General features: G+C 54.8%; 1 protein-coding gene across 1 annotated transcript; it reads right to left on the reverse strand.

Annotated features, from left to right (window-relative positions):
• Positions 1-3,685: 3,685 nt before the first annotated feature.
• On the reverse strand, positions 3,686-10,681 carry Mapk13 (mitogen-activated protein kinase 13). Its single transcript, XM_020168933.2, has 12 exons — positions 10,477-10,681; positions 9,659-9,788; positions 8,455-8,513; positions 6,486-6,594; positions 6,293-6,322; positions 5,797-5,844; positions 5,581-5,695; positions 5,424-5,495; positions 4,729-4,808; positions 4,463-4,541; positions 4,204-4,380; positions 3,686-4,008 (listed from the first exon to the last, which is right to left on the reverse strand). The coding sequence occupies exons 1-12, from the start codon at positions 10,593-10,595 to the stop codon at positions 3,926-3,928; spliced, it is 1,101 nt and encodes a 366-aa protein (XP_020024522.1). The 5' UTR covers positions 10,596-10,681; the 3' UTR covers positions 3,686-3,925.
• Positions 10,682-12,625: the final 1,944 nt, after the last annotated feature.

Here is a 12,625-nt window from a genome sequence, read left to right on the forward strand (position 1 = left end):
ACCCGGGTCCGGGACACAAGACCTGCCCTGATGAGGCCCAGCCAGCCAGAGGGCAGGAGTTCTGTGCAGGGAGGGCTGAAGCTTAATTCCGGAGGGATGCTGAAGGGAAGGGGGAGGCGCCTGGGGGTCTGGGAGAGATTTCCTCTGAGGAGTGGGCCCGGGCCACCCACTTCTGCTTCCAGCTTTGCTTTCTGCTGCCTTCAATACCGTGATAATCTGGTTAAACAGATCAGTGACCATAGGACCTTGGGACGTCCTTCATTCATTCACTCACTCTCACCCACAGACATTTGTTCCCAACCGGGGTCCACAGTAGACAACGGGGAGGAGAGGCCAAACCACACACACCAAATGCTGCCCTCCCAGGGCCAGGGCAGAGGGAGGAAGCCAGCTGTTCTCTGAGGGGAGCCTCAGGCAGGCTTGTCTCCCCTCCCCCGCTCCTGACGCTGAGATGGAGCCCAAGTCCTTGCACACGCTAGGCTAGACTAGTGCTCTAACCATGAGCTGCACTTCCAAAGGAGAAAAACTGAAAATTAACAAGCTAAGCATCCAATTTAAAAACAATAGAAAATAGCCAGTGCGGTGGCTCATGCCTGTAATCCTAGCTACTTGGGCAGCTGAGATCAGGATACTTCATCAATAATGAAGCAGAACAAAAGGAACAAAACAAGCACTGATTAAGGCACCGCAAGTGTGTTGCCGTTTGTTACTTCACGGGTAGCCTGTTATGGGACCACGTCCCTGTTTTTCTAGGAGACAGGGTCTCTCTGTGTGGCCCAGACTGGCCATGAACTGCCAATCTTCCTGCTGCAGCCTGCCAAGTGCTGGGATTACAGGCATGTGCACCACACCTGGCTCAGCTGCAGTTATTTTGCTTTTAACTTTCACTGTCTCCGGCAAGTCCCTTTAGTTAATACTGAGAATTTGGGGATTTTCTCCCAAATGATTCTTTTCAAGGCTAATGTCAAACATGTTTAAATCCTGCTTCTCTTTAAGGTTTGGGTCTGAAGATGACTTTCTTCAGAGTAGAAGCACGCCGCGCACACACTTCCACTGCTCTTCCTGGAGTGACCCTTGGCTCCCAGGCTGGTCTTAACACTCCATACTCCTGCCTCAGCCTCTTCCATCACTGGTTACCCCTGAGGCAGTGTTGAAGGGGAAGAAGGATTGCCCTGAGTGGAGAGGGCTGGGGAGAGGCATCAAGGGGACCTGTGCTTAAGTACACTGGGAAGCTCTTTTCTGCAGAATATGTCAGAGCCTTGAACCTGTTCATGTGCAAGGTAAGCCTCGTGGTGGCTCCCACCACTAGTTCCATGGCAGGCCACACGGGCTGAAGGGATAGGGGAAGCAGTGGGGTTGATGGGGGTCAGAGGCTGGAGCTCTTCACAGAAGACAAGGGCTTTGCAACCAGCAAGATGAGGACGAGGCCAGTCCCAGTCATCGGTGCCTCCCGACTTGACAGCGGGGCTGCCCTGCGGTGGGAACAGTCCCTGCACACAGCCAGCCGTGAAGGGACTCAGAGGGACTGATGGGAGGGGTCAAGCTGACCCCGGGGCAACCCAGGCTCCGGGCTGGTTTGAGGGCCTTTGTACCCTGTACCCTGTACCAAGAGGCACAGGTTCAAATCCTGCCTCCCATACTTCCTAGTTGAGAGCATCTGACTCCATCTGTTCAGGGCCTCAGGGCTTTTGTTATTTTCAAAAGACTTTATTTTTAGAGAGTCTTGGGTTTCCCATGAACCAGGCTCCCCTGGAATTCCCATCCTGCACGTGGCGTGGGGTGTTTGTCACCACTGAGGGCCCAACATGGCTACATTGAGGGTGTCAATGGCCTAAAGTCCACAGTTTCCCCTGGGGGGGGGTTGTGCTGCAGTTTTAGGGATTTTAACAAGTGCACAAAGTCACGTATCTACCTTTACCATGTCACATAGACTTCACTGCCCTAAAAAGTGCCCCACCTGGGCCTCGGGTTTAAGGTCTATAGGACTGACACTCTCTGAAGCCCTTGGTCCAAACTGTAGGATTTGTTTGTTGATTTGTTTGTTGGGTTTTGGCAGTGCCAGTGTTTGAACTCAGGGCTTCATGCTTTCGAGGCAGGTGCTTGGGCCACGCCTCCAGCCCTTTTTGCTCTAGTTATTTTGGAGATAGGGTCTCACTTTTTGCCCAGGCCAGCCTGGACTGCAATCTTCCTATTTTATACTTCCCACTATAACTGGTATGGCAGGCACACCACCCCGTCCAGCTTCTCGCCCTTTGAGATGGAGGTCTCACAAATTCTTCTTCTTTCTTTTTTGCCCTGACTGGCCTTGAACCCTGATCCTCCCGATCTCAGCCTCCCAAGTAGGTAAGATTATAGGTGTGAGCCACTGGCCAAACTGTAAGTTTCTAATTCAGGTCTCCTGACAAAACTAAATGCATTGATGTCAGCTAAATGCTTCTCTGACTCAGTTCCCAGGCTTGGGCCAGGGTGAGGGTGGCAACTACAGACCTGCTGAGTCAGAATGTGCAGGCCCAGCGATCTGCATTCTGACCAGGTCCCCTGGCGGCGTGGATGGGAATGCGTGAGACCCTCTGTGCTCAGGGCAGGAACTCCAGGCCAGGCTGCTGACCGTGCAAGTGTGGTTTGTTCTATTCAAGCCACAGAAGACTCGGTCACAGCCAGGCTGCAGCCCTGGAGGCTGCGCCCTCTCCCGGGAGGAGGAAGCAGCAGAGCTCTCTGCCACAAAGCCAAGAGGAAAGCTACATCCTCAGCTCCCAGCAGACCAGCCTGCTGTGGCGTCCCCAGAGAACCTGCCTGCAGAACAGAGCCCAGGCCGGAGTCCTGGGCCCAGGAGGGGCCTCCCTCATGCTCATCTGTGTAGCTGAAGTGTCCACGCCCCAAAAGTCCACAGCTCCCTGGAACCTCAGACTGTGGCTTTATTTGCAGATGTGATTAGTAAGGCTCTAGCTGACATCCTACTGAAAGGCCCTAAATCCAATGACTAGTGCTCTTCCCCCTTTTTTATTTTCGTGGGATGGGGTTTGAACTCAGGGCTTCATGCTTGCAAAGCAGGCACTCTACCTCTTGAGCCACGCTTCCCGCTTATTTTGAAGATAGGGTCTTTTGAACTATTTTTCCAGGCTGGTCTCGAACTGTGATGCTCCCAATCTCAACCTCCGAAATAGCTAGGATTACAGGCATGAGCCACGGTGCCTGGCTTTCTTGTAGGTTTTTGGTTTTGGACAGGGTCTCACTAAGTAGCTCAGGCTGGCCTAGGACTTGCAATTCTTCTGCCTTAGCCTTCTAAGTGCTGGGTTTACAGGCAGGCACCACCACACCTGGCTCAATGACTGGTCTTTTCACAGAGATGAGAGGACAGAGACGCACGCAGGGAAGAAGGCCATGTGAAAACACACATGCAGAGGCTGGAGTGACACAACTATAGGCCAAGAAATGCCGAGGATGACCCAGAGCTAACCAGAGCTAAGAGACTAGGAAAGATTCTTGTCTAGAACCGGCCGAGGGCAGCCTGCACACATCGATCTTGGGGTTTGAGCCTGCAGAACTGTGAGGGAATGACTTCTGTTGTATTCCAGCCACCCGGCGCGTGGTCATTCGTTACGGCTGCCCTAGTTAACAGCCACATCATCGCTGCCACAAGCCTCAGCCCCACCGTGGCCAGGAAGAAAAGGGGCGCAAGCTCTGGTGATTCCTAGATGGGTATTTAATGGAGACTGTTACAACCAGAGCTGTTTCTTTGCCAGCATCTATGAATTCTGCACCTGCCAGGCCCGATTCCTGTAGCAGGGGACGAAGGCACTTCTGTCCTCTGCGTGGGAGGCGTGTTCCAAGAACAGCTGCGACATATTAACATGGTCCTGGACAGTGCCTGGCCGGCGGTGCCAGGTGGCAGTCCCTGGGCTCAGCTGGGGGTCGGGCTGGCATGTCACTGGAGCTTCATGCCACTTCGGCGGCGGGAGTCCTTCCGGGAGATGGGGCTGAAGTTCACGATCTCCTTGTAGATATGCTCTAGGGAAAGTGGGGTGCTTAAGGTAGGGTCGTGGGGTGCCAGGGGCAGGAGACAGACAGAGCATGGAGCGGGAAATCAGTTCAAGGAAAAGGAAAAAGTGCGGGAGATAATACCCTGGCATTGGGGCAGTAGTCTGGGGACAGGTGGGTCGCCTGGGGCCTGGCAGGACAGGAAGGAGGCTGTGCAGCACTTACGCTTCCATTCGTCCACGGTGAGTTTCTCATGCTCTAAGGAGTCATCGAAGGGCTGCTGAGCCTCCGTCTCCTCCTCAGGATCCCGGAAGGGCTCGAAGAAGGGGTGGGCGAGGGCCTGCGAGGCGGTCAGGCGTTTGTCCACGTCCAGTTCCAGCATCTTCTCCAGCAGGTCTGTGGCTGCAGGAAGATGGCCATCAGCCTGGCCACCCAGGCCCCACGGAATAGATGGGAGGCGCCAGGGTGTGGGGTCAAGACTCACCCTGGGGACTGGCACGGGGGAAGAGCTGGGTGAAATCTTTCTTGGGTGTCTGGGGCAGAGACTGGATATAGGATTTGGCCTGGAAGACAGAAAAGCATTGAACCCTTTAGGTCGTGCCTGGGTGTATACAGCAGGGCTGAAAGCTGGTCCAAGTTCAAGGTGGGACTGTATCAAGAGCCTCTGCCAGGGCAGAGGGACCCCGTGGGAAAGCACAGGTAGACCCTCCTCCCCGAAGGCCCCAGCCCACCTGGCCCACATCAGCTCACCGCTTTGTCATTCAGCTTCTGCACAAACTCTGCACCCGGCACCCCGGTCACTTTCAGGATCTGCATCAGTTGGTCCAGGTCTGGGCGTCAGTTAAGGTGCAGCCTTGCCCTCAGCTGGGGCATCTGAGGCTGTCCTTCCCACAGCCCCACAGCACCTCCACCCACACTCCAGCCTCCTGACCGCCTAGCCTCAGGAGAGAGGGTCAGGTCCCAGGAAGGAAGGGGCCTGTCTGACAAACACTGCCCAGAAGGATGTCCCCGTCCTCCCACCCCGCCCCTCTGTCTGTTTCCTCTTCTTCTCCTCCATCCTTGCACTGTGAGCTGGGTAGGGTGACCCAAACACCTGCATACACACGCAGGTACCCCCAACAGTGCGTGTGGTGTGAAAGTGTGAGGGCCCCCTACGTGGTGCTGGAATTACAAGGGGCTCGTTTTCATTGTTTTGTTTATCTGCCTTTAAAAACTGACCTACGGGGAGCATGTGTTACTGTCAAACTAAGAAAAAGAGTTACTTAGGGCTGTGGGCGTGGCTCAAGTGGTAGAGTGCCTGCCTGGCAAATGCAAGGTCCTGAGTTCAAATCCCAGTACTGCCAAAAAAAAAATGGGAAAAGGGAAAGAGAGCTATTTAGATAAAGTGTGTGGAAGGCTGAAGGAATGGGTGCCCGGACGGAGCTGGTGTTTCCAGCACAGGATACAATCTTTCCCCTTGAACAGGGTCTTCCCGGTGAGCATCTCAGCCATGATGCAGCCCACTGACCAGATATCCACTGCAGAGAGAGGAGGGGTGCCATCTGAACCATCTGAGCAACAGATGCTCAGTCACATGGCCTCCCTGGGCAGCCAGGCACTGACCTGTCTGGTTATAGTGCATCCAGCTGAGGATCACCTCAGGGGCCCGGTACCAGCGAGTCACCACGTAGCCGGTCATCTCAGCATCTGCGTGCCGTGCCAGCCCAAAATCCAGGATCTACGGCTCGAGGGACACAGGGAGAAGGACCTCACTGAGGGGAGGGGCTCCTGTGGTAAGGGACCCACCCCTCCCGGAAGGCTTGCCCACGACCCACTCACCTTCAGTTCACAGTCCTCATTCACTGCCAGGTTGCCTGGCTTCAGGTCCTGGGAGGGAGGACAGACAGTGAGCACTGGGCTGAGAGGCAGAGACAGGAGCTCAGCCTGGCTATACCACCATCCAGCTCTGTGACCTCAGTCAGGCCTTTTCCCCTCTCTGGGCCTTAGTTTCCCCATATATACAATGAGAATTACAGTAGGTATCCTCTAGGGCCCTATCCAGCTCTACAATGGTCATGTCTCTGAACCATAAAACGCCAGCTCAAGGATCACTCTAGTAATATTGAGGCCCCAGAAAACTCCCCAGAACCCAGCCATTCTTCCATGTGTCCTTCCACAGCCTCCATGGCCAAGGCAGGGTCTGAAAAATCCACATTCCCAGCTCTGAGAATTGTTCCTTTGTCACTTTCCAAACTCCCTGGCTGCTGAAGGATCCAGCCACTGCCTCTGGGGAGGGTCAGGGGCCCCTGAGGACCATGACAGAGAAAGCACTCACCCTGTGCACGATGCCAGCTGAGTGGATGTACTGAGCGGGAGAGAGAAAGAGACAGGTGACTCAGTGCCCAGGATGCCACACTGAGCATCACAGGCTGGCAGAAACCTCCTCCACCCCATCATGATGGGTTCCCTCCACCCTCGCCTCCCCTAAACCTAGGTCTCCACCCCAAGGCGCCTCTGCTCCCCCTCACCTTAAGACCTTTGAGCATCTGGTACACCAGGTACTGGATTTTCTCCTCACTGAACTCCACGCCCATGATCTTCTGCAGATCAGTCTGCATGAAGGGCATCACCAGGTAGCTGGAAGGCACAGTCCCCAGCCCCACCCAGGCCCAAGTGTGAGTTCAGAACAGGGGCCTTAGAGATGACCTCGGGCAAGAAGGTGTAAGAAGAACCAGCCCCACCTGGGCCTGGCACTCCTGGCTTCTGACCCCATCCCAGGTTGCCAGGTACGTTGGCAGAGCTCAGGGTAAACATTGACACTGGAGCGTGCTCAGGAAAACCAAAAGGAGCCCTCTCCCTGCCCTCCTCCATGCCCCTCTGCAAACCACAGCTGGGAGCTAGAAGCATTTGCCAGCACTTCCTTTTGCCTCTATCCAGATGTTTCTCCCCCTCGGGGTCATGCTCCCTACCAAACAAAATGTCTGTCCTTCCAGGAAGAAAGCAATAAAAAATAAATTTCAGGAGGGTGGAAGAAGAAGGTGGCTGGACATTGCACACCTTCTTATAGGATTGCAAAAATGAGGTCAAGGTCAGCAACATGAAACTCTTACTCGAGGTAGTAACAACAAAGTCCTGAACAACACATAATAGATGATAAAAGGAATATAAATATGTATATATGTATGTATATAATATATATACAGTATATATATAATATATACATAGTGTGTGTGTGTGTGTGGTACTGGGGCTTGAACTCAGGACCTACACCTTGAGCCATTCCACCAGCCCTTTTTTGCAATGGGTTCTTTGAGATAGGGTCTTGTGGAACTATTCGCCTGGGCTGGCCTTGAACGGTGATCCTCCTGATTGCTGCCTCCTGAGTAGCTACGATTACAGGTGTGAGCCACAGGTGCCAGGCTCTCCCTCAGAATCTCCCTGCTCTCCTCTCCCTCTGACAGGCTCTTGTTTTCCTCTGCTTGGGCTGTGTCTTTCCTCTAATGTGGATATGTGAATGCATTAGACATCTGAGCATGTCTAACGATGACCTGTTCCTGGCCTTCCGCTGTCATCCACAGTCCACATCTGCATCCCTGGCCCGGCCCTCCTTTCCAGGTTCACATTTATTTGCAATTGCTGATTTCAAAGTCTTTATGAAAGTGAGGTATCCGAGGTGAGGTTCACATCTCTCCTCCAAAGTCTGTTCTTCCTCCATCTTTCATTCCAAGCAGGAACCAAGGCATACCCCTACCCACTGCATCCCAATGACTATGGTGGCTTCTGTCAGTCCTGCCTCACAACTGATCTCAGTTCAGCCCTCGGCATCCCACCCCCTCCACTGTAGATCAAGGTCTGGGTCCCTCCTCCCCACAGGTGCTGCCTGCTCCTTTCTCTCTGCTGTCCCACCTGATTGCATCACTTGCCTTGACTTGAGGCCGCCTGTGGATTGAGATGAAGTTTGACCAAACCAGCCACTGCCAGGGCTCTCCACTCACATCCTGAACTCAGTATTGTCCCAACAGTGCAGTCTGATCTAGGCACTGCACCACAAAGCCAGACACTTTGCAACTCAGTTTTCTGGTTCTGTGTAACTCTGTCAAACACGCCATCAAGCCACAGGTAGCCAAAGCTTCTCCACTTCATGCTGGAAATCCAAAGCCACAGGTGGGCCCCCAGGGGATAAGGGCAGTCGGTGTGAGCCCTTAAGTATGTGTTCCTGGTGCTAAAATGGGGACGAACCAAAGTAGCTGTGCAGACAGCTCTCTGCTAGGCAGATACCCAGCAAGGTCCCTCCTCCCTCTTCAGGCCTTGCCTTTCTCTCCACCCCTGGCTGAGGCACCTCTCCAAATGGGACTCTCACCTTGACAGCCCAGAGGCACAGAACTGCTAGGGAGGGAGGCCCCCTACCTAGAAGAGAGAAGCTGATCCTTCCCCAACTTATTCCCAAGTGCCAAGTAAGACCTGCAAATGCCCAGAACCCAAGGTGGCCCAACTCACAAGTCATGGAAGTTGCGCAGGGAGGAGGCTGGGGTAAAGACATCCAGGAGCCCAATGACCTGAGGAAGGAGTCGCTAGTGAGGCTGGACTGCCACTGCTCTCTTCCCCACCCTCCATTGGCTCCAGACACACAGGACCACCCACCCTTTCACAGTACACCCCCTCTGGCAGAAGGCAGGGCCCTTGGATGCAGTAGAGGGGGTCGGGGGAGGAAACCCTCACTGGAGGGAGCTAGCAATAAACTGCTGGGGAGGAGAATAGGTGCTCTTTGCTCCAATCCTGGTGAGCAGAGCAAGCAGCCCAAACCCACCCTCAACTCAAAACCCACGAGGGTCACAGGTGAAAAAGAGGGAAGGGCCAGGGGGCGTTCCAGCCAGCAGGCTCCCTGCCTTTGACCTTGGGTGCAGTCTGTCCTTGCCTGACACAGCCAGAGGCAAGATCACCCCTAGCTGGAGGAGGCCACAGGGGAGGGTTTGCTGAAAAGTGATGGGGGCTTAAAATGGGCACAACACTTTGAAATCACTAAATGCCCTCCAATCTAAATATCCTGGAGTGAAGACTTGTTGCCAGGCCCAGAGCTGGGTCACTAGTTTTTCTGGCTGTTTCTATGAGACAGGACAGTCTAATGGTCATACCCTCTGGCCTGGTGCCTGGGTACTTAGATTCAAACCCCAGCTCTGCCACTAACTAACCACATAACCTGGGAGCCTTTCTGTGCTTCAGTTTCCCCATCAGTGACATGGGGCACTCCGTATTTATTTCATGTGTTAGGGACAGGGTTACCTAAACTTATGTAGCTAATACCTGGCACTGTTTCAATTGTTCTAAGAGTGCTAAGTTTCGGTTGTTATCAGGGTCACACAGGAGTCTAGTTCCAGCTGGGCAGGAGCCCTTAGACACAGAATAAATTACAAAGTTCTCTGTACATTTGCATCTCACAAAACTTATTCTGCCAAAAATACCCTTTGCACCCTTTCTGGGAAGTGAGCAGGGCAGGTCCTGGCACACACCCCCACCCCCATTTTACTAACGAGGCCAGGCAAGAAGCCTGGATTGGTGGAACAGGAAGATTCCCATTTTCCCGGTCATGCCAGGAGCTCTGTGCACTCTGGGGCCCTAGCCAGGCCCCTGTGGAGCCACCCACCTGGACACCACCCTGCCACCCCCGGACCCCAGCACTCCGCTGCCTCAGTGGCCAGCCTACGTTCTCATGCTGCATGTGTTTCAGCAGCATTAGCTCCCGGCAGGCCCGCTTGGCGAAGATCTCAGACTGGAAGGGCCGGCTCAGTTTCTTGATGGCCACCTTCTCCCCCGACCGCTTGTCGATCGCAGAGCTGCAGGGGCACAGGCAGGTCAGCCACTTTCCTCCTGGGCATCTCCCAGGCCAGCCTCACCCCTGCACCCCCATTTGGCCAGCAGGCCAGGCTAGAAGGAACTGATGTCCACCGCCTGGAATTTGGTGTTCCTGCAGGAAGCAGGGGGGCAAAGATGGCAGAATCCCAGAGAGGGACAGAAGCATTTTCACACCCTCAGATCCACAGCAGGACAGGAGTCTCACACTCTATGCAATTTGGCAACTTCCTTCCCCCTTGTTGGGGCCTCACTGTCCTCATCTGCAATAGTGCCATTGGCCTTGTCAATGCTGGGGTCCCTTTTAGAGTTACAGTCTGCAGAACCAGATCCAGTTCTAAGTCAGCCTGCAGGGACCCAGCACAGCCACCCAGTGAGAAAAGTGAGCCTGCACCTGGGGTGGCAGGAGCCCGCCTGGCCAGCTGCCTGAGGCTGTCTCTACTTCCCTGTCTGGCCAGTTGCCTCCTCCCAGTCACCCAGGAAAAGTCCCCGGGAGGGCGCTGGGCCCCTGTCTCCTGGGCCCCTGTCCTCGGGCAGGGTGTCGCTGGCCAGGGGACAGATGGCAGAGGACAGAGGGGTGCCAGACGCCAGCCCTGGCTTGCTGGGAGGTGCCTGAGTGCCCCCAAGGCCCCCCGCGCCCCCCAGCGACCGCGATCCGGGGAGGGGTCTCACCATACGGCGCCATACGCTCCGCTGCCGACGTGCGTCAGGCACACGTAGGTCTTGGGCAGCTCCCACACGGTCTTGTTGACGTCCTGCTTGTAGAAGCCTTTTTTCCGGGTGAAGCTCATCCCGGGCACCCAATCTCGGCGGCCCGGCGCGGCGGCTGCGGTCGCTGCCCGCGGGCTCCCAGCGCCACTGTCGCCCGCCCCGCGCGCCCGCTCCTCCCCCGCGCCGGGGCGGGGGCACCGGCGACGCGTCCCACCTGCGGCTCGCCCAGGTGCGCAGGGCCGCCACGCCCCGGCCCGCCCCGCCGCCTGCGCCCACAGTCCCACCCAGCACCCACACTGGGGCCGCGGCAGGCGGGCCACCAGCTGCAGGGGTCCCTAGGCAAACTCGGGGTGCCCTGCAGGAAGAGGGGCGGCGGGGCTGGGGAGACCTAAGGAGGAGAACGGAGGGCATGGCCTCCTAGCTCCCTCTCGGCCGAGGCTCTAGAGGAAGGACCCCCAGGAGTTTTGAAGACAATTCCAGAACCAAAACCCCACCGCTAATGAGCCCATAACCAGTTCCCCAGCTTGAGCAACTGCATCTGTTCTAGTCAATTTTATTCCTCTTCCCTTGTTACTATGAAACAAAACCAGACATCAAATCATTTTCATCCGAAATCCTTTTGAGTCTTTAAAGATAAGGAGTTAATAAAATCACATCATTCCCACATCTAAAATGAGTAGCACTAGTTTTGTAATGCCATATGTTCACGAAGGTTCAAATTTTTAGGTTTGTTGAGACAGGGTTCTGCCATATAGCTCAGGCTGACCTTGAACTTGAGATCCTCCTACCTCAGCCTCCTGAGTGCTGAGATTACAACTGTGAACCACCATACCTGGCTCATCGTTCCAGTTTTGAATACAGTTTTTGCTGGATTCCTAATCCCCTAGAAAGGCAAATGACAAGCCAGGGCCATCTGCCACCTGTGATTGGTGGCTCGTGTGGCCCCAAGGAGATTCTGCTTCCAGAGGAACAGAGTGAGGGGCAGAAAACGGCCACAAGTGCTTTAGATGCTCAGTGGACCTGTCCAACGCTCTTTGGCCTGAAGATGGGCCTGTGAAAGGGGTGGAGGACCACTTGCTTCATGTGTCAGAAGAGCAAGGGTGTCTTAACAAGGAAAGACACTTGCTAGTGGCCTTCAGCAAGCTGGGGGGCTGCCGTGGTAGTCTGAAGCTCCCAAACCTTGTGGGGCAGCAGCTCCCACATAGTCTACAGCATCAGGTGGACTTGGAGGTTGGGGGCTGGTGCTGGGATTCCACAGAAATGCCTAACAGGTACTACGGGCAGGAAATCTGTCTTGCTTGTCTCTTAAACACTGTAGGATATCAGGAAGTGTATGGAGAAAGAGAAGAAGAGTGCTCATTTGAAGTGACAATATTCATTGACTGCATGTTTGTGTTTGTCACGCGCCAGTCATTATTGCAAGTGTTGGACATATACAGCTCACTTAATCCTGGCGAGAAGCTGTGAGTCAGTGTGACCTATCACTGCACTCAGAGGTGAGGGACCTGAGGTTCCTATGGGTGACGTCATTTGCTTCCAGCCACAGTCATATGGCTGGAAAGGGGCGGAGCTGGGGGACGAAGCCCATGCCCTTGGCTCCTAGGCCTTGCAGTGTCTGAGCGAAAAGGCACTGCCCCTTGAAGGAAATGGACTGAGCGTTTAGTGATCTGCCTTGTCCACGTCAGAAGGAGGTGTCTCGTGGCTGAACCACGTCCCCATCACTATAAGCTGCCCTGGGTGTCTTGACATACTCCTCGCCCTTCCCCTTGTGGTATCCTCCACGAGGACCCTGGGACTCCATGGGAAGAGAAGGAAAGGGGTGACATGCCTGGGATATGCACATACAACCCTTGGGGGTTGGTGGCACCAGTGCAAAGCACCCTGATTGTGAAATTGGGGCAGGTTCCTAAAAGCCAAGTCCTAGGGCTGGGTGAAGGCCAGAGGGAGCTGTCCTCAAGACTCAGGTTTTCTTCTGGATTAAGGAAGAAACCCTTTCTGGGGAAAGGGGTGGGGTTTGGGCAGACTCAGGTTGGGGCTGGAGTCTGTGTGGCAGAGGTGAGGCCAGGAAGGTGTGAAACACCAGAGAAGCCCTCACTGCTCAAGTGGGTGC

Source organism: Castor canadensis, chromosome 8, assembly GCF_047511655.1.
Source record: "Castor canadensis chromosome 8, mCasCan1.hap1v2, whole genome shotgun sequence".
Classification (NCBI taxonomy): domain Eukaryota; kingdom Metazoa; phylum Chordata; class Mammalia; order Rodentia; family Castoridae; genus Castor; species Castor canadensis.